The sequence below is a fragment of the Chanodichthys erythropterus genome, chromosome 14 (assembly GCF_024489055.1).
Source record: "Chanodichthys erythropterus isolate Z2021 chromosome 14, ASM2448905v1, whole genome shotgun sequence".
Classification (NCBI taxonomy): Eukaryota; Metazoa; Chordata; class Actinopteri; order Cypriniformes; family Xenocyprididae; genus Chanodichthys; species Chanodichthys erythropterus.
Genome location: NC_090234.1, coordinates 15,519,286 through 15,544,780, shown reverse-complemented (window position 1 = coordinate 15,544,780; position 25,495 = coordinate 15,519,286). Strand labels below are relative to the sequence as shown.

Genomic DNA, 25,495 nt, shown 5'->3' with positions numbered 1-25,495 from the left:
TTACTGTTTTGTTCTCTCGATTTGCTTAATCGTAAGCACGATTTACTGTTTTGTTCTCACGATTTGCTTAATCGTGAGCCCGAGTTACTGTTTTGTTCTCTCGATTTGCTTAATCGTAAGCACGATTTACTGTTTTGTTCTCACGATTTGCTTAATAGTGAGCACGATTTACTGTTTTGTTCTCACGATTTGCTTAATCGTGAGCACGATTTACTGTTTTGTTCTCACGATTTGCTTATTCGTGAGCACGATTTACTGTTTCGTTCTCTCGATTTGCTTAATCGTGAGCACGATTTACTGTTTTGTTCTCACGATTTGCTTAATCGTGAGCACGATTTACTGTTTCGTTCTCTCGATTTACTTAATCGTGAGCACAATTTACTGTTTCGTTCTCTCGATTTGCTTAATCGTGAGCATGATTTACTGTTTCGTTCTCTCGATTTGCTTAATCGTGCGCACGATTTACTGTTTCGTTCCCTCGATTTGCTTAATCGTGAGCACGATTTACTGTTTTGTTCTCACGATTTGCTTAATCGTGTGCACGATTTACTGTTTCGTTCTCTCGATTTGCTTAATCGTGAGCATGATTTACTGTTTTGTTCTCACGATTTGCTTAATCGTGAGCACGATTTACTGTTTCGTTCTCTCGATTTGCTTAATCGTGAGCACGATTTACTGTTTCGTTCTCTCGATTTGCTTAATCGTGAGCACAATTTACTGTTTCGTTCTCACGATTTGCTTAATCGTGAGCATGATTTACTGTTTCGTTCTCTCGGTTTGCTTAATCATGAGCATGATTTACTGTTTCGTTCTCTCGATTTGCTTAATAGTGAGCACGATTTACTGTTTTGTTCTCACGATTTGCTGTTTTGTTCTCACGATTTGCTTAATCGTGAGCACGATTTACTGTTTTGTTCTCTCGATTTGCTTAATCGTAAGCACGATTTACTGTTTTGTTCTCACGATTTGCTTAATCGTGAGCCCGAGTTACTGTTTTGTTCTCTCGATTTGCTTAATCGTAAGCACGATTTACTGTTTTGTTCTCACGATTTGCTTAATAGTGAGCATGATTTACTGTTTCGTTCTCTCGATTTGCTTAATCGTGAGCATGATTTACTGTTTCATTCTCTCGGTTTGCTTAATCATGAGCATGATTTACTGTTTCGTTCTCTCGATTTGCTTAATAGTGAGCACGATTTACTGTTTTGTTCTCACGATTTGCTGTTTTGTTCTCACGATTTGCTTAATCGTGAGCACGATTTACTGTTTTGTTCTCTCGATTTGCTTAATCGTAAGCACGATTTACTGTTTTGTTCTCACGATTTGCTTAATCGTGAGCCCGAGTTACTGTTTTGTTCTCTCGATTTGCTTAATCGTAAGCACGATTTACTGTTTTGTTCTCACGATTTGCTTAATAGTGAGCACGATTTACTGTTTTGTTCTCACGATTTGCTTAATCGTGAGCACGATTTACTGTTTTGTTCTCACGATTTGCTTAATCGTGAGCACGATTTACTGTTTTGTTCTCTCGATTTGCTTAATCGTAAGCACGATTTACTGTTTTGTTCTCACGATTTGCTTAATCGTGAGCCCGAGTTACTGTTTTGTTCTCTCGATTTGCTTAATCGTAAGCACGATTTACTGTTTTGTTCTCACGATTTGCTTAATCGTGAGCACGATTTACTGTTTCGTTCTCACGATTTGCTTAATCGTGTGCACGATTTACTGTTTCGTTCTCACGATTTGCTTAATTGTGCACACAATTTACTGTTTCGTTCTCACGATTTGCATAATTGTGCACACGATTTACTGTTTTGTTCTCAAGATTTGCTTAATCATGAGCACGATTTACTGTTTCGTTCTCTCGATTTGCTTAATCGTGAGCATGATTTACTGTTTTGATCTCACAATTTGCTTAACCGTGCGCACGATTTACTGTTTTGTTCTCACGATTTGCTTAATCGTGTGCACGATTTACTGTTTCGTTCCCTCGATTTGCTTAATCGTGAGCATGATTTACTGTTTCATTCTCTCGATTTGCTTAATCGTGAGCATGATTTACTGTTTCATTCTCTCGATTTGCTTAATCATGAGCACGATTTACTGATTTGTTCTCACGATTTGCTTAATCATGAGCACGATTTACTGTTTCATTCTCTCGATTTGCTTAATCATGAGCATGATTTACTGTTTCGTTCTCTCGATTTGCTTAATCGTAAGCACGATTTACTGTTTTGTTCTCACGATTTGCTTAATCGTGAGCATGATTTACTGTTTCGTTCTCTCGATTTGCTTAATCATGAGCACGATTTACTGATTTGTTCTCACGATTTGCTTAATCATGAGCACGATTTACTGTTTCATTCTCTCGATTTGCTTAATCATGAGCATGATTTACTGTTTCGTTCTCTCGATTTGCTTAATCGTAAGCACGATTTACTGTTTTGTTCTCACGATTTGCTTAATCGTGAGCATGATTTACTGTTTCGTTCTCTCGATTTGCTTAATCGTGAGCACGATTTACTGTTTCATTCTCTCGATTTGCTTAATCGTGAGCACGATTTACTGTTTCGTTCTCTCGATTTGCTTAATCGTGGGCACGATTTACTGTTTTGTTCTCACGATTTGCTTAATCGTGAGCACGATTTACTGTTTCGTTCTCTCGATTTGCTTAATCGTGAGCACGATTTACTGTTTCGTTCTCTCGATTTGCTTAATCGTGGGCACGATTTACTGTTTCGTTCTCTCGATTTGCTTAATCGTGAGCACAATTTACTGTTTCGTTCTCACGATTTGCTTAATCGTGAGCATGATTTACTGTTTCGTTCTCTCGGTTTGCTTAATCATGAGCATGATTTACTGTTTCGTTCTCTCGATTTGCTTAATAGTGAGCACGATTTACTGTTTTGTTCTCACGATTTGCTGTTTTGTTCTCACGATTTGCTTAATCGTGAGCACGATTTACTGTTTTGTTCTCTCGATTTGCTTAATCGTAAGCACGATTTACTGTTTTGTTCTCACGATTTGCTTAATCGTGAGCCCGAGTTACTGTTTTGTTCTCTCGATTTGCTTAATCGTAAGCACGATTTACTGTTTCGTTCTCACGATTTGCTTAATAGTGAGCATGATTTACTGTTTCGTTCTCTCGATTTGCTTAATCGTGAGCATGATTTACTGTTTCATTCTCTCGGTTTGCTTAATCATGAGCATGATTTACTGTTTCATTCTCTCGGTTTGCTTAATCATGAGCATGATTTACTGTTTCGTTCTCTCGATTTGCTTAATAGTGAGCACGATTTACTGTTTTGTTCTCACGATTTGCTGTTTTGTTCTCACGATTTGCTTAATCGTGAGCACGATTTACTGTTTTGTTCTCTCGATTTGCTTAATCGTAAGCACGATTTACTGTTTTGTTCTCACGATTTGCTTAATCGTGAGCCCGAGTTACTGTTTTGTTCTCTCGATTTGCTTAATCGTAAGCACGATTTACTGTTTTGTTCTCACGATTTGCTTAATAGTGAGCACGATTTACTGTTTTGTTCTCACGATTTGCTTAATCGTGAGCACGATTTACTGTTTTGTTCTCACGATTTGCTTAATCGTGAGCACGATTTACTGTTTTGTTCTCTCGATTTGCTTAATCGTAAGCACGATTTACTGTTTTGTTCTCACGATTTGCTTAATCGTGAGCCCGAGTTACTGTTTTGTTCTCTCGATTTGCTTAATCGTAAGCACGATTTACTGTTTTGTTCTCACGATTTGCTTAATCGTGAGCACGATTTACTGTTTCGTTCTCACGATTTGCTTAATCGTGTGCACGATTTACTGTTTCGTTCTCACGATTTGCTTAATTGTGCACACGATTTACTGTTTGTTCTCAAGATTTGCTTAATCATGAGCACGATTTACTGTTTCGTTCTCTCGATTTGCTTAATCGTGAGCATGATTTACTGTTTTGATCTCACAATTTGCTTAATCGTGCGCACGATTTACTGTTTTGTTCTCACGATTTGCTTAATCGTGTGCACGATTTACTGTTTCGTTCCCTCGATTTGCTTAATCGTGAGCATGATTTACTGTTTCATTCTCTCGATTTGCTTAATCGTGAGCATGATTTACTGTTTCATTCTCTCGATTTGCTTAATCATGAGCACGATTTACTGATTTGTTCTCACGATTTGCTTAATCATGAGCACGATTTACTGTTTCATTCTCTCGATTTGCTTAATCATGAGCATGATTTACTGTTTCGTTCTCTCGATTTGCTTAATCGTAAGCACGATTTACTGTTTTGTTCTCACGATTTGCTTAATCGTGAGCATGATTTACTGTTTCGTTCTCTCGATTTGCTTAATCATGAGCACGATTTACTGATTTGTTCTCACGATTTGCTTAATCATGAGCACGATTTACTGTTTCATTCTCTCGATTTGCTTAATCATGAGCATGATTTACTGTTTCGTTCTCTCGATTTGCTTAATCGTAAGCACGATTTACTGTTTTGTTCTCACGATTTGCTTAATCGTGAGCATGATTTACTGTTTCGTTCTCTCGATTTGCTTAATCGTGAGCACGATTTACTGTTTCATTCTCTCGATTTGCTTAATCGTGAGCACGATTTACTGTTTCGTTCTCTCGATTTGCTTAATCGTGGGCACGATTTACTGTTTTGTTCTCACGATTTGCTTAATCGTGAGCACGATTTACTGTTTCGTTCTCTCGATTTGCTTAATCGTGAGCACGATTTACTGTTTCGTTCTCTCGATTTGCTTAATCGTGGGCACGATTTACTGTTTTGTTCTCACGATTTGCTTAATCATGAGCACGATTCACTGTTTTGTTCTTACGATTTGCTTCATTGTGAGCACAATTTACTGTTTTGTTCTTACGATTTGCTTAATCGTGAGCACGATTTACTGTTTTGTTCTCACGATTTGCTCAATCGTGAGCACGATTTACTGTTTTGTTCTCACGATTTGCTTAATCGTGAGCCCGAGTTACTGTTTTGTTCTCTCGATTTGCTTAATCGTAAGCACGATTTACTGTTTTGTTCTCACGATTTGCTTAATCGTGAGCACGATTTACTGTTTCGTTCTCACGATTTGCTTAATCGTGTGCACGATTTACTGTTTTGTTCTCACGATTTGCATAATTGTGCACACGATTTACTGTTTCGTTCTCACGATTTGCTTAATCGTGTGCACGATTTACTGTTTTGTTCTCACGATTTGCATAATTGTGCACACGATTTACTGTTTTGTTCTCACGATTTGCATAATTGTGCACACGATTTACTGTTTTGTTCTCACGATTTGCATAATTGTGCACATGATTTACTGTTTTGTTCTCAAGATTTGCTTAATCATGAGCACGATTTACTGTTTCGTTCCCTCGATTTGCTTAATCGTGAGCACGATTTACTGTTTTGTTCTCACGATTTGCTTAATCGTGAGCACGATTTACTGTTTCGTTCCCTCGATTTGCTTAATCGTGAGCACTATTTACTGTTTTGTTCTCACCTTTTGCTTAATCGTGAGCACGATTTACCGTTTTGTTCTCACGATTTGCTTAATCGTGAGCACGATTTACTGTTTCGTTCCCTCGATTTGCTCAATCGTGAGCACGATTTACTGTTTTGTTCTCACGATTTGCTTAATCGTGTGCATGATTTACTGTTTTGTTCTCACCATTTGCTTAATCATGAGCACGATTTACTGTTTTGTTCTCATGATTTGCTTAATCGTGAGCATGATTTACTGTTTTGTTCTCACCATTTGCTTAATCGTGAACCCGAGTTACTGTTTTGTTCCCTCGATTTGCTTAATAGTGGGCATGATTTACTATTTCGTTCCCTCGATTTGCTTAATCGTGCGCACAGTTTACTATTTTGTTCCTTCCATTTGGTTAGTTTTTTCCATTGATTTATAAATCGTGCACACAAATTAGCCTACTGCCATGTGCGAGGCTCTGTATATTTCAAACTGGTTAGGCACCAAAACAAATCTAAATGTCTATATGGATGTCTGCTCTGAATGGTCCTGCTCCAGCACAAGCTACAGTAGTTATATTTAGTCAGACAGCCAGCATGCTGCTAATGAAGTCTACCAATGCCTTCCTCCCAGACGGAGAGAGTGAGAGACATTCGAACAGTCTGAGCACAACAGACACTTATGTTGTGCAGTGAGAATCTTTGATCCGTCTGCAAACGGCACATCAGTTTTCCTCCCTGAAGAAGAAAGCGAGAGGGTTTGGTTAAGACAGTTGTGTTTGTTAACACACATTGTACATGTGATATTCACAAGAGCTCAGATGCTGAGGGGGGAAATCAGTGTGAACAAATTATAGTCCAAGTTACAAGTAAGCAGTCTGGCATGTTTACAGAGACAGTGGGTATGCTGCGTTGAAAAGGATGAAATAAATCTTTTAAATACTGAATAAAGTGCTATACTAGGGGTGTAACGACGCATCCATTTTGATCAGTACATCCATCAAATGACTAATGTTTTTTTTTTTAAAAAGGATGTTTTTACAGCTTCTACAGCTTTTTTTTTATATAAAAGTATTTCTAAATGAGCACATTTTTTGCATATAACTGATGATTGATGATTAATCGCATGATTTTTTTAAAAAATTTATTTATTTACTGTATTATTTAAGAAAAACTAAAGTGAAAGTTCTAATTGGATAGAGGATTTGCAATTTTCAGAGAATTAAATTAAATGTTCATGTTGTATTTTGGTTGTATTTGTGAGCTAATAAAAATGTAACTGTTTGAGTAAAATAGGTACATAATATAAAATCATTAATATATTGATTGCAGGCCCCTACATCTAATCAAATCATAATGGCGTGCTTTTAGTTATAACAATTATCATATTGCTGGCTTAAATAATCAATGTTATATCACATCATTTACACCAATAGTATATACATAAACTCTGGTTAAATGGAATTGCATCTGGTTAATGAATATGAAACATGTTTTTGCACAAAAATAGCACAGTTATTTAGTAAATTTCGTTTGAACTCCTCTCGTTGTCTCGTGGAGCCACTTATATTTCCATCATAAGCTTTTTCCATAAGCAGAATACGATTTTTGTTGAAGTGTTTAACATAAGCAGGATTTAAGCGGCATCATTTTGAGGGGATGTATCACATACAGTTTCAGACTTATGCATACAGAACATCAGAGTTCTTATGAACAGCATTTACTATTTCTTAAATATACATTATACATTCATAAATTCATCCTGCAGTCTATTTACTGTAAATTAACTGCATAAAAGTGCTAAAGTGATTAAAGATCTGTGCTGTAAATGTTTTGTCAAATGACCTAAAAAATGTGATAAGTGACAACATCTCATTATGTTATCGGTAACAGCCAAAATTTTCATATCGGAGCATCCCTAATTTTATTTATTTATTAAATTGATACATTTTTTTAAAAAATCATGGAAATATTTATTGTTAATTTTTCATTTTCTAGAATGTCTTTTTGATATATACATATGGATGGTTGGTTTATTTACACATGCAGCCATCATATTCAGTATCTAACAAACAGCACTTTCTATTCAGTAAATCTGACTGAATTTGTGTGAAGTATAAAACAGGCCTAATGCTTAATTTTCAGTGTTACATTCTGGCTATTTCCAGTCTAAAATGCATTTGCATTAGGACATCTTGGTAAGTGGCTGAAATCATTTTGAGATTTTATCTTCTCATTGATAGGACATGATGTTGTTCATGTTCAGAGGATTTTCAGAGCACTTCTCCTCTGCATGCTCATTAGATTATACTGAACATGTAGATTCGATTACATTTGAGGAGAGTTGCCACAGAATATTCCACACCTCATTTGATCCATTTTTCTTGCCGGTGTTGTGTTAGAAGTATTAATGATACCTGCTGGTGCCGGAGACATTGATGTACTGCTCAGGATACGGGAAATGCTTAGTCCAGCATGTTCAAGAAGAACCCTATACCATTCCCTGCTTGTGTCCTATATGAGCTTCAGCGCTGTAGAAGAAAAGCTGATATATTTGGCTCCTGCTGGGTGTGACTGTGACCATGAGGGGTGTGGAGGGTCTGAAAGAGAGAGAGAGTAGTGTGAAACACTGCTGTTTTGGACCAGATTTCAGTACATTTCTGCTTATCATAACCTTTAGCCTCCTTGTTAGAGTGCCTGACTCTCATGCCGGCGGACCCGGGTTCGAGTCCCGCTTAGGGCGGTTCTGTTTGAGCAGGAGGGGTTACACATATATTCTACTCAGTATAAATCCTGACACAAAAAATATTATACATTGATAACAATAAGAAATATTTCTTGAGTATCAATTCATCATATTAGAATGATTTCTGAGGGATCATGTGACACTGAAGACTGGAGTAATGATGCTGAAAATTCAGCTTTGATCACAGGAATAAATTACATCATAAAATATATTCACATAGAAAGTGATTATTTTAAATTGTAATAATATTTCACGATATTTCTGTTTTACTGTATTTATAATCAAATAAAGACTTTTTAAAATCATTAAAAGTATTACTGACCCCAAACTTTTGATTGGTAGTGTATATGCAAATAAAATAATTTGATCTTGAACTTTGATTGACACCTTTCAAAGGCATTTTAATTAGTCAGTAGACCAATATATCGGCCAGGCCAAATAAAGACCTGATAAAGATTACTGGTATCAAAGTTCTCATGAAAACCTGGAAATATCAGTGATTAAAATTCATTAAGTTATATAAAGTTCAAAATGAATACATTGTTAAAATGTATTAAACAAAATAATTAAAATAATAAAATTCTTAAAAGTTATGGGAACATTTATAGTCATTAATTCTTCTTATGCAAAGTTCTAGATGTTTCTATTGTCTAGAAACTGCTATTTGTGAGTATTTTTATTATTATTATTATTATTATTTTTTTTAATTATTTAAATTATTTTAAAAAATCCTTATCTAGTAATCTGAAATAAAAAATAAAATGCATGGAAATTCATTGGTTCATTTGGTAACACTTTACACTAACTAACATTAATAAACACTGCTCATTGTTCATTAATCTTTGTTGATGTCAATCAAAATTCAACGGTTCATTGTTAGTTCATGTTAGCTCAGGTCCATTAAATAATATTAACAAATAACTTTTGATATTAATAATGTATTAGTAAATGTTGAAATTAACATCAACTAAGATTAATAAATGCTTTATAAGTATTTTTCATTGTTAGTTGACGTTATATAGCCTAGTTAACTAATGTTAACCTTTTTTGTAAACTGTTACCATTCATTTTGCAACTGATTTTCTACATCTGCCCGATGGAGAATTACGGCTCATATACTATTAAAGTTTGTGTTAATATTTTGAATTAGAATTTTTTTTCTGTTTTTATTTTAACTTTATGTTTTAGTTATTTTGTTGAATGTTGTTGTTATTTATATTAGTTTGTCTAAATAGTTTTTAGTTTTAGTTATTTTAGTATTTCAACCTAAACAAAAGCAGTAATAAAAAAATTAAACCATCTTGAGATTAAATTTGTTAAATTTCGAGAAAAAAGTCGAGATGAAATGTTGAGAATAAACTCATTAAATTTCGAGAAAAAAGTCGAGATGAAATGTTGAGAATAAACTCATTAAATTTCGAGAAAAAAGTCGAGAAGAAATGTTGAGAATAAAGTCATTAAATTACGAGAAAAAAGTCGTTAAATTACGAGAACAAATTCGTTAAATTATGAGAAAAATGTCATTAAATTTCGAGAAAAAAGTCGAAATAAAATGTTGAGAATAAACTCGTTAAATTACGAGATGGTTTTATTTTTTTATTATTGCTTGGCCCTAATCCTCTTCCGTAGAAATGTTAGCTTGGCAACAAGCTAAAATATATATATTTTTTTCAGTTAGTGTTTATTTATTTCAAGTAATGTTTTTTTTTATGGTGTTAGTTTTAGTTTGAGGAATGATTGGTCTATATACACATGCAGACAGACGTTTTTATCCATTGCGTTCACGTCTCTGCCATGAACAGTGTTTTTAAGACACCATATCAAGTTCAAACATTCAGGGTTTGAGGACAGATCAGCATCCAGGACAGATACTATCTGTTTGTATGATTTATTATATTATGTCAGGCACAAGCTTTCAAACGGACCAAATATTTTAATAATCCTTCAGTGCGGCTGATATCCTTTCATCACTAAAGGGGCTTTGGGAGTGGACTGAATGAGAAGGACACAAGGATGGATTGGACTAAAAAAGAAAAAAAAGATAAAAGGAGAACATTGCTGTCCATGTGGACAAATTCATTGTGCCTGTCATGCCCTGCTAAGTCCCTGCCGCGTCCACGTGGGCCGGGCTGCAGAAAAACAGCAGTTGAACAGGGCTAAGCCTGCAGAGAGAGGCACAGGCTGTGACATCTGACCTCTGGATCTGATTCACCGCATTTATCCATGATCACACCCTCCAGCTCCATCTCAGGCTCTCTCTCTCTCTCTCTCTCTCTCTCTCTCTCCATCTTTTCACTGGTGCTTTCTCACATTGTTTCTCTGTTAGAGGTTGTGGAGCTGGAGAGGGTATTTCAGTAATGTACCGTCAGTATCAGAGAGCAGATGAAAGCTGCCATCACCTCTTCACTCCTTCAGGTTCAGCTCCTAAATCTCACCTTCTCCTGCTGTATAGTGCAAATTAGTTTGTTATGCTTCAGTCCATCTGCTTTGAAGGAGTTCACAAAAAGTGCATTTTAAGGGGTCTAATTATGTTCTGTTTTATCCTGAAACTATCATTTCTACTGATTATAAAGAAAGGTAATATTTTGTGATGATGCACTGCAAATGTTACAAAGAAAAAGACTATAAAAAAACTATTGACTATACATATGTATATATATATATATATATATATATATATATATATATATATATATATATATATATATATATATATATATATATATATATAATTAATTAATTTCAATTATTTAAATATATATATATATATATATATAAAAAAAAATGATATTTCCATTTTTTATTCCAGAACCCAGTTCTTCTGCTCTATAGAGAAAAGTTATTAGTTAATGCACTGACATTAAAATTCCCTGAAAACTGATATATGATAATAAAATAAATATTACATAAAATATTAAATAAAAAAAATACATTTTTATATATCTATAGAGAAAGGCTGTATTAATGCACTGACAGAAATAATGAAATTTATTTTCTGAAGACAACCACTATTATTGTTATGTGTATTACTGTATATTTCTTTGACAATATTTCATAGCATAAGACCAAGTAGTATTTAATTAGGTTTGTTAACATTAGTTGGTGCATTTACTATTGCATGGACATTTTTATAGTATTGATTAATCTGAGATAACATTAGTTTATCTTTCGTTAAGTCATGTTCATTCATAAAACCTGACATGTTAAAAATGCTTTAGAACATAGGAATTAACATTAAACAAAATGAAAAAATGTTGTGAATGTATTATATTTTGTGCTTTCGCATGAACTAATGTTAACATTAACGTTCACAGAACCTTGCTGTAACCATTATAAACTAAAGCAATATCACCAAAGCCAGTGCTTTTATACAAGTTAAAATAGAGTAACTTGCATTTCATATCCATTTTTCTGCAAATGAAAATAGTACCAAAAGAAGATTGAAAGCCTGACATTCAAAACTAACCCTCATGTCAAAAAGAGTAATTCGAAAACAACTAAAAGGGAACATTTTCAGTGAATAACAGCATAGATTTTGATTTCAGAAAACTTGAAATATAGTCATTTGTGCTACTCTTATTATACTTGCCTGCTTTTTCCCCACTATAAATTATGAAAAACTATACTGTAAAAAAGAATTGTTGGTTTAACTTAGAAAAGTAAATTACCTTGTTGCCTTAAAATTTTGAGTTCATTTTCAAGTTCAAATTAGAGTTAATATAATGAAGGCGATTGATTTAATCAACAGAAACTCTAAATATTTTGTTATCTAAACCACATTAATTATTGAAGTTGATTTGACAAAAGAAAAAAATCTTGTGATAAATCTTGAAAATATATATATATTTTTAACAGTATGGTCATTTTATGGAACAGTTCTGCATGAAAATTCTCTATGCTTTCTGTCTTCCATGGAAAAAATACAGCATATGAGTATGGTTGAACTTTTCCTTTGAAATAGAGCAGCACAATTCTGGATGAATTGAGAATCACAGATTTGTTTGCTTTTTCCAATAGAGGTCACAATTCTCCTGTGATTCTGAACAGACAACTAAACAAACTAAACAAAATAAGTAATTTACTAGAGGTTCTGATAAAATGTTAATTGCTGCAGTCTATTTAAAATGTTTAATTCAACTGAATTAATTTTTTTTTTTAAATCGGGTTGAATGAATGATTCAATGACTCATTCATAACTTCACTAGTTTCATTACTGGATGAATCAACATTTTTCTTGAATGAATGATTCATTTTTTTAACAGTCACGTGTCGCCACCTACTGGTGTAATGATGAAACTGTTTCATCCCTATACATGACAACTGCTCTCCCTGGATCAGTGCTAACGCAGATTTAAATGTTCCGCTGTGATTTTGTCAAATGTTTAATAGACATAGCTGAATCATTGTAGTTTAGGAATAAGATCTCGTGGGGGCTTGAATCGAGATCATGATATTTTAATGATTAATCGTGCAGCTCTACTTTGAAATGAAACCATTTTTATGAGTAGAGTACCTTGTTGTGGTGATTTAGTACATCTTCTTGATTTGGCACTTGATTTGGATCTTCACCTCTCTCACCCTCTTCAGTTCCCTTCACAGCTCTCAACTGTGCCACGTGTCTTCATTAACATGTTAGATGTGGTCCAGACAGCAGAAGATGGGTGGTAACAGAACCAAATGAAGCAGATGAAACAACCAGATCAGAGTTAGTGCTTATGGAAATTAAACATGTCTTCATCTTCCTCTTGTAGGGTCAGACTTCCAGTGCAACACTCACATCATCCCAGTGAAGAACGAGGAAGGAGTTGTGATGATGTTCATCTTGAACTTCGATTATGTTCTAGATGAGGAGAACAGCGACTCTATGGAGAGACTGAACCTCACCCCGCCTGCCAAACCTGAAATCAGTGAGTGCAAACTCTTTTCATTATTATTTTTTTCTTTGCCAGATTGGTTTCTAAAATCAATTTTCCACACTAGCAGCTCCTTCTGCAAATATTTATCCCATCTTTTCCCTCTATAAGCATTAAAAATAATTCAATCAAGAGTTCAGTAAAATACAAAATACAGTAAAAACAGCAATATTGCGAAATATCATTAAGATTTAAAATAGTAGTGAGCAAAAACTTGCCTTTTTTGTGTGTGTGTCCCTTTAAATGCAAATGAGCTGCTGCTCCCGTCCCCCTTTCCAGAAGAGGGTGGAGCTTTAACAGCTCAACAACAACAAAGCTGGAGAATCTCACGCAGCCAAAATGAGGATTGTCAGTAAAGGTGTTCAGCCTTACATTGTTCAAACCGGAGTCTACACTGATGGAGAGACTCAGGAAGAAGTTACAACTTTTAGACGTTTCTGAATGGTTAGTGGATAAACTGATGTAGTTGCTGTGGAGTTGATTCAACTCATCCACTAGCATGTGCCGTCATGTTCATCTTTTGTGTTGAATTGACCCTCGTTTGTGAAGCAGTCCGGTGTAAAATGACGGCATGACAACAACACTCTACTACAACAACTCTTCCTCTTCTCTAAAGCAGCCGACATGGCCACACCCCCTTTGTTGCATGTTCTCGGGGGCGGGGTTTATGTAAATTTTAGGGTTAGAGATGTCACCAACACGGGAAGAAGCTCATTGTAGTCCCTACCAGCCATTTATTGTAGTCCTTAAAAAGCGATTTCTGTAAAAGAAAAGATCTACCTTTGATTGAACTTTGAGTGTCGTAACTCTGCAGATGTTGTTTATGCTCAAACAGCAACATTGCACACTAACTAAAGTTAGAGAAATCATAATTAAGGACCCTTTAATATTCTAGCAGTTGTCTCTATAGAGAAAGGTTTTGTTTGCTAATGCATTGACAACAAAGCTGAAGCTTTCACATTGTTCCTATTCCCCTGAAGACAACCACTTTTGTTATGCGTGTAAATAACCTGCAGACATTTCTCTGACAATCTTTGATTGGTGGAATTAAAATCCTGCAGGAATCACTTTGCAACCGACTGTAGAGCGACTTCCTAGTGACTCCTGCACAACCCCACCTCCGCTGTGCTAAACCAGCCATTGTAATCAGTCGTGTTCAGACCCAGTGACAACAGGAAGTGCTTTAACTGGCCAGCATGTTGAACAGTCGAGCGCAGTGGGCGTTTCTCAACAGAGCATGCTAATTAGACAGGAGGCTCTCGCTGAGACTCTCAGAAGCAGGTGGGATGTTGGCATCCTCTCCTCTCGGCTCAGATGAGGGACGCTTTCGTAACTGGCTTCATATCAAGGATTTAACACGCTCATCAGCATGCACAGCTTTAGTTCCCGGCCTGCAGAACAAGCCAATATGCTCTTCTTTTTGTCATCTCAGGTGACAGGATGCTGTCAGGCACCTTTGGTGATCTGACTGGCACGTAAAATGATTAATCACAGTTAGTTGTGTTTTTGAATGCTGTCTAGGAGCTGGTGCATCTGAAATAGACACAGAAAATAGACGTAAGACTGATCGTAATTATTATCCATCAAAGTCTAGAACATTTCACAGGCAGAGAAAAGCAGACTGTTCTGTGCATCTAGTTTGTTGTCTGCTAAGAGCCTCAAACATAATAGAATTCTATAAATCATACTATATCATATTTGATACGCAAATTTATAAGGCTTCTAAATTATCAACATAAAACTTTGCTGAAAAAAAAACTGTTTGCATGATAGTTAACTATTTTTTACTCTACACTAGACTCAACAAAGTGCGTTCTTCGTGTCAGAAGTAGCGCAAGCACATGGAGTATGTCAAAATAGAATGGCAACAGTTATCGGAGACTCTCCTGTTGCATCATTCAGCATCCAGTGTAGACAGCATCACTGATTATAATGGGTTCTACTCGTTTTGTTCTAATGTTCTGGTTTTGTGTGCATCAAACATACACCAGATAGCCAATGAATGGTGAACTGGCTGATCTTAAATGCAATCTTAATCCGTGAGACATGTCCCTGTATCGGTCAAGATATTGTGTTGATCCTAGAACGTAATTCCTGTCTGACAATTTAGTCCTAACCCTATCCCTACCCCTAAACATAACCCTACTCATAACTTATCCCTAAAATCAGATGGAAACGATAAGGTAAATAACACTGATATAGAAGCACATAACACTGATTGCAAGCCTAAAATTGACATAAACTGTAAACTTGTCCTTCAAATCTGAGGTTGATTGGAATTTCGTACTTGGTGAAATCACGTTCACAGATATGAACCAGAGCATATACAGAAAAAGCCTCAGTGAGGATGAGAAAGGAAGCGGATGGTATTAATGCATCTTTCATTTCCATCGTCTCCTTAACTTCCTCTATCTGCAGGCCTGTTTCCTCTGACAGCGCAGAGGGCCGCAGGGTGGCCGATCGTGGCAGCGATGACGCATCTTTGAGTGTCTGTGGGGGTCGTGTGGTCGTTTAGAGCTCTGCACAGCTGCTCGGGCCTCAGGTCCGCTTCGGCATCTATAGAAATCCTCACTTAGCAAACGCGCTGCTCTAGGTGAAGGTTATTTATAGTGGAGAATGTTGCCGAGTGTTTGGAGAGAGTGTGTGTTTTTCTGCCTCTGGGTGTCATGGAGAGTCAACAAGGACTCACCGCTGAACTCTGAATGTACTGTAGGTGTTAAATAAGGCCCAAACCTAGTGAAGCACCACTAGCCCAACTGCACTATAGAAAGTGTGTGACCGAGTGAGGGCTTACATACACACAACAGCTATGAATGTGTCTTTGGTATTAAAGGGGTGGTTGATTATGATTTAGCTTTTTTAACTTTAGTTAGTGTGTTATGTTGCTGTTAGATCATAAACAAGTTCTCGCTGTTTGAGAACTACAACAAACAGCTAGTAGGGACTACAACGAGCTTCTTCCCGGATTTGTGACATCACTAACCCTAAAATTTACATAAACCCCGCCCCTGAGAACACACAACAAAGGGGGCGTGGCCATGTTGGGCTGCTTTAGAGAAGAGGAAGAGCTGTTGTAGTAGTGTTGTTCCCTTGCCGTCATTTTACGCCGGACTGCTTCACAAACTAAGCTCAATTCAACACAAAAGATGAACATGACGGCACATGCTAGTGGATGAGTTGAATCAACTCCACAGCAACTACATCAATTTATCCACTAACCATTCAGAAACGTCCAGTTTCATTCTAAAAGTTGTAACTTCTTCCTGAGTCTCTCCATCAGTGTCGACTCCGGTTTGAACAATGTAAGGCTGAACACCGTTACTGACAATCCTCATTTTGGCTGCGTGAGATTCTCCAGCTTTGTTGTTGTTGAGCTGTTAAAGCTCCGCCCTCTTCTGGAAAGGGGGCCGGGAGCAGCAGCTCATTTGCATTTAAAGGGACACACATAAAAATGGTGTGTTTTTGTTCAAACCCAAGTAGGGGCAAATTTGACAAGCTATAATAAATGATCTGTGGGATATTTTGAGCTGAAAACGCATTTGAACGGATTGTTTTTGCAGTGTAAACGTTCATGCGGTCGAATGTGTTCAAATAGCGCAAAAGATGCCTACTCTCCGCCTACTGACCTAATGCGTAAACATTATGGGATTCACGCTAACCAGACAGGATTTAAACTTTGTCGGCTGAAAACCCAAGTTTGTTTGAAGATGAAAAACATACAAAGCATAATGTCTTGTGGCTGTCAGAGCAGAAACGAAAGCTGATGCTCTCCATATGTTTTTCTCTCATCTCTGGGCATGTTCATATGTAAATTGAGCAAGCTTATTTTGGCCATTAGATCAAATGATCTGAAAAAGCCCATACATTTACCTGCCCATAGACCCTCACCTTGAAGAAATCAGGACAGAAATGGTTTAAAGTGGACAAAAGGGATGGATTTAAACACCAGGTGTAAACGGATATGTGTCTCCCTCATCTATTGTGATCCGATCGACCAAAATGCATCTTTAATCCAGGTGTAAACAAGGCCTGAATGAGTATCAAAGACACTTGAATGATGTGAAAAGTGTTTGGAATAGCTACTGCATGTGTAAATGTGGCCATGCAACATATGTTTGCCTCTTTGCAAATTAAAATTAGATTTTATGGGTGTGTTTGCCGCCTTACCTAATTTGTCAATTAGTGAATTGGACTCTGAAATTATACAAACATAATAATGCAAAATTCATTGCTATTACTGGTGATTTACTGCTGTTGTTGGCACTGATTTTTGAGACTTGAATTACAGCACTTTTCCACAATACACAAAGTTTATAATGTTTATAATATCTCAATATCTTCATGCCTTATAGTTGCATTTACCAGATTAGAGCTGGGTGATAATATAGTTGACATTTTGCAACAATACAAGCAATCAAGCAGTTGAGATTTGTTCTATAATATATATTGTCCTATGCGAGAATACTGTATTTATGTGAATAAAGTTGGACATACTTGTATATCTAACTTTATATAAAGAGCTGGGTGATAATATATAAACATATCACACAGCTGAGATTTGCTATATAATATATATTGAGTAATCAAATAGACATCTCGTCTAAACCACATAGCAAGTGCAACCAAGATGCATTGCAAATCAGATTGCCCAAACCACTCAGAGTGGCATATCAATCATGTGCATTAAAAGCCAAGTGTGATAAAAGGGACAAATGATTGGGGGGAAGATGATCCATTCTCCATCATAACATATAAAGTGCCTGGCAAAATTACTTTAAAGGAATAGTTCACTCACAGATGAATGTTTTCATGTCATCATTTACTCACCTTCACGTCATTCTGACCCTATATTACATTTTCTCGTCCTGTGAAACACAAAATGAGATGTTAGACAGACTGTCTGAGCTGGTCAGACAAAGAAAGTGGATGATTTATACTGTCAAGGACCAAATAAATAAATAACACACAGATATAGTTGTCCATATTATTTGTGCACCATATTCTGTATAAGTGATATGTGAAATTGAAGTTGTGTAAAACTCAAATTTTTAGTTTTAGCATATTTTTTACTGTATATACTGTAAACTTTGATTCTATGAACTATGAAAAATGATTAAAAGTGCTTTAAAATAGCATTAGTTGGACAACATTAGCAGTATATTAATGCAACACAATATACCATAAGATCATATACAGTAGTAATATCACTTTTGGCTACTACTGTATACTGTATATTTAAATTTCTTCACCCAGATTCTACAAATGTGTGTAGAATTCCTGTGACATTCAAATTCAGACTGAAGTTACTTTTGGGGCAAACAAGAAACTGATTATGCATATACTCAGTATCATAGCAACAACTGGAAGTGCTGGAATCATGGGATGTAATCTCTAGGCTCTAGTATATTCTGAAATAGAAGCTCTATCAAGTCTGAATGAGAATGTCACATGCTTAGACTGCAAAACTCTATCACCGCTCCACTATGATTAGAAAACAGCAAACGCAATGTCATTTACATGTTAATGTACATTAGAATCATACTAACCAAACAGCACATGACCTTCGAATCAAGCAATCTACATATACGTTGTGACTGTTAGCGCGCACGCACGCACACACATCAACTTGCTGTCATGAATAATTTGCTAGGATACAATCTTTTGTACTGTTCTGTTTATCTGGGCTATAATGAAATAAACAACCTTTGTTCACGCCTGTATTTGCCACTTCATTTTCTATTCAAACCAATTTATGCATATAGATTAAGTCTTAGTAGAAGAGACATATTTAATAACATATATGCTCTTCATAGGAAGTGATGAGCACAACACAACCAGATCTCTGCAAGGTCGTAGTTTTCAACTACTTAACTGCTTATTTTATTTAAAGTCCCTGTAAAGTCAATTCTGAGAATTATTTCTAAACACATTATAAATGTTACAAATGTATTGCTGAAACACATTACAAAGACTGTGAATTGTGTAACGCTTAATTGTGAAGTTAGAGCATTAAGCAGTTTTTCACCAAGTCTCTGTTCAGGATTTTTTGGGCGGAGCTAAAACAGGTGGAGCCCCCGAACATGGCCCCGCCCCTAACACTAACATCCAATTAAAGCACAAATGTATGGAAGCTTGTTTCTGCCATGAAATGAAAAATAAATGTAATTGTGACTTTTTTTTTCTCAGAACTGAGATTTAAACTCACAATTGCAAGTTATAAAGTCAGAATTGTGAGATATAAACTTGCAATTGCGTGTTATAAAGTGCAGTTATGAAGAAAAAAAAAAGATATATCACACAATTCTGACTTTATAACTCACAATTATGAGTTTATACCTCGCAATTCTGAGGAAAAAAAGACAGAATTGTGAGATATAAAGTCAGAATTGTGTGATAAAAACTTGCAATTGCGAGAAAAAAAGTCAGAATTGTGAGATAAAAAGTCATAAATACCTTTTTTTTTTTTTTTATTTATTGGCAGAAACAAGCTTCCATACAATGTCATGAAAAATTCATATTCAATGTGTTTTGTTTTACAATCTCGCCCAGGGCCTCACAAACCCACGGGTCGGCCTTGAGGGCGAATAAATGATGACACAATTCCTTGAATTCAACTTAAATTCTCCTATTTTTCTGACAACCAAAGGGTGAAAAATTGTCCGAGCAGCATTTCTGTCTGTTTTAGATGGCCACTGCTGGTAGTTCCTGGCACTGGAGTCCAGACAGAAAGAGAAAGAGAACATGATTGAGTATTAATGTCTGACAGTCACAGAAGAAAAGGGAAGTGGCCGTGATGGTTTAATATCTCATTATGCTTAATTAACCTCTCGCCGCTGACTGACTTTCTCATCGTCAGCATCACTCATCACAAATTTACAAGAATCACAAAGCCTGACGTTTGACTTTTGTGTGCCGTATAAATGAGATTTTCAGCCTCATTCGAGTGCAATGCAAGTGCGTTAAATCTCTAACACAGGGGTGCCTAAACTCGGTCCTGGAGGGCCGCTGTCCTGCAGAGTTTAGCTCCAACCTGCTCCAAAACACCTGCCTGGAAGTGGATATGTCAAGTTAGATCTTTTTTTAGCTGGTTCAGGTGTGTTTAATTGGGGTTTGAGCTAAACTCTGCAGGACAGCGGCCCTCCAGGACTGAGTTCGAACACCCCTGCTCTAACATATGAATGCACTCTCACTTAGTCAGTGTGCAATGTTGCTGTTAGAGCATAAACGATGTATGCAAAGTTAAGATCATCAATATTCAATGCAAAGGGAGATATTTTCTTTTACAGAAATCGCTTTTTAAGGACTACAACAAATGGCTGGTAGGGACTACAACAAGCTTCTTTCTGGGTTAGTGACATCACAAACCCTAAAATTTAAATAAACCCCGCCCGCCCCCCGAGAACATGTTGGGCTGCTTTAGAGAAGAGGAAGAGTTGTTGTAGTAGAGTGTTGTTGTCATGCCGTCATTTTACGCCGGACTGCTTCACAAACGAGGGTCAATTCAACACAAAAGATGAACATGACGGCACATGCTAGAGGATGAGTTGAATCAACTCCACAGCAACTACATCAATTTATCCACTAACCATTCAGAAACGTCTAAAAGTTGTAACTTCTTCCTGAGTCTCTCCATCAGTGTCGACTCCGGTTTGAACGACGTAAGGCTGAACACCTTTACTGACAATCCTCATTTTGGCTCCGTGAGATTCTCCAGCTTTGTTGTTGTTGAGCTGTTAAAGCTCCGCCCTCTTCTGGAAAGGGGGCCGGCAGCAGCAGCTCATTTGCATTTAAAGGGACACACAAAAATGGCATTGCTAATTTTGCTTTGAAGGTCTCCTACACTAGGTATACATGCATCCAAGGTCAAAAAACTCTAGAATTTTCTCATAAAATACATCACAGCTTCACTTCATTTCTTAAAGTGTCTGAAACATATGATAAAGGATTTGGTCTCTCTAAACCCCACCTTCCCGAGAGCCTACTCTGCTCTGATTGGTCTACCTCTTATGTTGCATGTCGGAAACCCATTACCATATTTAAATTTTATATTCGGATCTTCCTCAGTGCTTGATACACAGTGATATGAACAGTAACGATGGCGTTAGTTTTACCGTATCAATTCCAGCATGAGTCCTCATCTTTCTAAAGTTCTTGCAAGGCTGAAAACAGCGTCTTCTTGACACGTTGACAACACGAACCAGTCTCAGCTACAGCTACAGTGTTTGAGAGCGGGACAAAATAGACATTGTTCACCAGCAGCCAATGAGGACCATAGTCTGGCATTATGCAAATTGTGAGAACCACTCATTTCAGGCAGTTCAGAATCATTTCTTTCTTTTTGCGATACAATAACTCCATTTATCTGCACTTTGATCTGTGAAACTTTGCAGACCTTTTACATTCACAAACAGCTATAATTACACACTACATGAAAAATAATATTTGAAAAAGCATAGTGGGGCACTAAATGATTCCATTTTAAGTTTTAAACCGCTGTTATTTATCTATAAAACATACATACTTAATGTTTCCATACCTGCCTGGATGTGGGTGCGTTGTAGGGGGCATCGGTCAGTGGTATCATGTGTAGTTGTGTTGGCAGTGACAGCACGTGAAGGACTCGCTGAGTGAGGAAGTCCTCATATTCCCAGGTGCTGGATCACTTCCAAACTCGCCATTGTCATTGAGCATCCAAAACAGCCCTCCTGAGGAGTGTTTACAGTCATGCACACGGCCGCCGGAACAACACTGAGTTCTGCACCTACTCCAGAGTTTCCTTTTCATCAGCATCAGCCAGCAGGTTAATGCTTCATGTTTAAGAGAGCACACCTGCCTCTGTTTAACAGGTGCACTCTTTAAACCCCAGTGAGCTGAATGAGGCAGGCTGACAGTCGGGAAAAGCTGTGCAGCGGGACTATAATTCAGCGAGTGAGTTGTTCAGGTCATTCTGTTGACACAGAAATTGTGTTTCCTGTTCACCTGCGTACTGTAATGCATGACACGCGCAGTAATGTCTTAATAATGAGCTGTTTGAGGTCTTTTAGATAATTACTGTAGGTGCAGGTGTTTGAGCACAAGTTTTATACGTTGCCTTAATAATGGGAGAGAGAAACTCAGCATTAAAAGTGCAACGATACTAGACTGTAAGCATGTAGATTTAGAAGAGATAAACTGATATTTTAACCCATATTCACACAATTGAATGCATTTAATTCTGCATCTACCATTATTCCCAATAACATCCTGTGTATTGAACAGGAAACACTGGTATTTAAGTAAAGCTACTTATTTATATTTCTTTAATTATTTGAAGTCATTCACTGTCAAGTGAGAAATGTAGCATTTGTTATGGAAGCTTGTTTCCACCATGAAATAAAAAAGGTAATTGTAACTTTTTATCTCAGTGAGTTTATCTATAGTGAGTTATAAAGTCAGAACTGCATGATATAATGTCAGAATTGCAAGATATAAAGTCAGAATTACAAGATATAAAGTCAGAATTGCTAGTTATAAAGTCAGAATTACAAGATATAAAGTCAGAATTACAAGATATAAAGTCAGAATTGCTAGTTATAAAGTCAGAATTATGAGATATAAAGTCAGAATTGCTAGTTATAAAGTCAGAATTGCGAGATATAAAGTCAGAATTGCAAGTTATTAAGTCAGAATTATGAGATAAAAAGTCAGAATTACAAGATATAAAGTCAGAATTGCAAGATATAAAGTCAGAATTGCTAGTTATAAAGTCAGAATTATGAGATAAAAAGTCAGAATTACAAGATATAAAGTCAGAATTGCAAGTTATTAAGTCAGAATTGCGAGATATAAAGTCAGAATTGCAAGTTATTAAGTCAGAATTATGAGATAAAAAGTCAGACTTACAAGATATAAAGTCAGAATTGCAAGATATAAAGTCAGAATTGCTAGTTATAAAGTCAGAATTATGAGATAAAAAGTCAGAATTACAAGATATAAAGTCAGAATTGCAAGTTATTAAGTCAGAATTGCGAGATATAAAGTCAGAATTGCAAGTTATTAAGTCAGAATTATGAGATAAAAAGTCAGAATCACAAGATATAAAGTCAGAATTGCAAGATATAAAGTCAGAATTGCAAGATATAAAGTCAGAATTGCAAGTTATTAAGTCAGAATTATGAGATATATAGTCAGAATTGCGAGATATAAAGTCAGAATTGTGAGATATAAAGTCAGAATTGCTAGTCATAAAGTCAGAATTACAAGATATAAAGTCAGAATTACAAGATATAAAGTCAGAATTACGAAATGTAAAGTCAGAATTGCGAGTTATAAAGTCAGAATTGCTAGTTATAAAGTCAGAATTACAAGATGTAAAGTCAGAATTGTGATATAAAGTCAGAATTGCGAGTTATAAAGTCAGAAATGCTAGTTATAAAGTCAGAATTACGAGATGTAAAGTCAGAATTGTGAGATATAAAGTCAGAATTGCAAGTTAAGTCAGAATTGTGTGATAAAGTCAGAATTACAAGATATAAAGTCAGAATTGCAAGTTATTAAGTCAGAATTATGAGTTATAAAGTCAGATGTATGAGATAAAGTCAGAATTGCTAGTTATAAAGTCAGAATTACAAGATATATAGTCAGAATTGCGAGATATAAAGTCAGAATTGTGAGATATAAAGTCAGAATTACAAGATATAAAGTCAGAATTGCTAGTTATAAAGTCAGAATTACAAGATATAAAGTCAGAATTACAAGATATAAAGTCAGAATTACGAAATGTAAAGTCAGAATTGCGAGATATAAAGTCAGAATTACAAGATATAAAGTCAGAATTACAAGATATAAAGTCAGAATTACGAAATGTAAAGTCAGAATTGCGAGATATAAAGTCAGAATTACAAGATGTAAAGTCAGAATTGTGATATAAAGTCAGAATTGCGTGTTATAAAGTCAGAAATGCTAGTTATGAAGTCAGAATTGAGTTATAAAGTCAGAATTGTGTGATATAAAGTCAGAATTATAAGATATAAAGTCAGAATTGTGATATAAAGTCAGAATTGTGTGTTATAAAGTCAGAAATGCTAGTTATGAAGTCAGAATTGAGTTATAAAGTCAGAATTGTGTGATATAAAGTCAGAATTACAAGATATAAAGTCAGAATTGTGATATAAAGTCAGAATTGCTTGTTATAAAGTCAGAATTGTGAGTTATTAAGTCACAATTGTGTGATATAAAGTCAGAATTGTGTGATATAAAGTCAGAATTACAAGATATAAAGTCAGAATTGTGATATAAAGTCAGAATTGCTTGTTATAAAGTCAGAATTGTGAGTTATTAAGTCACAATTGTGTGATATAAAGTCAGAATTGTGAGATAAAGTCAGAATTACAAGATATAAAGTCAGAATTGTGATATAAAGTCAGAATTGCGAGATATAAAGTCAGAATTGCTAGTTATAAAGTCAGAATTGTGAGTTATTAAGTCACAATTGTGTGATATAAAGTCAGAATTGTGATATAAAGTCAGAATTGCGAGATATAAAGTCAGAATTGCGAGTTATAAAGTCCGAATTGCGATTTATAAAGTCAGAATTGCGAGATATAAAGTCAGAATTGTGAGATATAAAGTCAGAATTGTGTGATATAAAGTGAGATTTGTGAGATATAGTCTGAATTGTGTGATAAAAAGTCAGAATCGAGAGATATAAAGCCAGAATTGCACGATAAAAACTCTTGATTCTTAGAAAAAAAGTCAGAATTGTGAGATAAAAAGTCGCAAATACTTTTATTTTTTATTTAGTGGTAGAAACAAGCTTCCATAGTTTGTAGCTCAATGGTTATGCATTTTTTTTTGCTGAAAAAACTATAAATATTGGAGAAAAAAAAAACCCTAGAAACTAACTGAAATAAATGAATTTAAATTGAAGTACTAAACTGAAAATGAATTTAAACTATATAGAAATATAAAATTAATAAAAAGGACAAAAAGCACATAAAGTTACTAAAAATAAAATAAAAAACTAAAATTATAGAAATAAAAGTGAATTAAAAAATATTAAAAACTATAATGGTATATAAATAATTCTATTTTTATTATTACAGTGTACATAATCCATGATGTAGTTTAACAATAAATTTTAAAATTATTTTTAAATCAATCATCAGTTGTTGTAGGGTTAGGGTTAGGGTTTGTATTGCTATCAGCAAACAAAAACAATATTGCTCAATCTCTAGAAGTTATGCAGGATGCCAAAGCAAACAGGATAAAATGTCACATAGGGCTTCTGTTTTTAATAATACATTACAAATAATAACAAATTCAAAATATTAAAAAATGCCATCTACACCACTTGTATTAAATCCTTTA

At 35.5% G+C, this 25,495-nt stretch overlaps 1 protein-coding gene across 1 annotated transcript in view; it reads left to right on the top strand.

Annotated features, from left to right (window-relative positions):
- The window catches only part of LOC137035440 (potassium voltage-gated channel subfamily H member 7-like), a 128,623-nt gene that overhangs the window by 32,689 nt on the left and 70,439 nt on the right, over nt 1-25,495 (top strand). Inside the window, exon 3 of the mRNA XM_067408726.1 lies at nt 12,986-13,141. Coding sequence (XP_067264827.1) covers nt 12,986-13,141 — 156 coding nt within the window. The remainder of the gene's footprint in view (nt 1-12,985; nt 13,142-25,495) is intronic.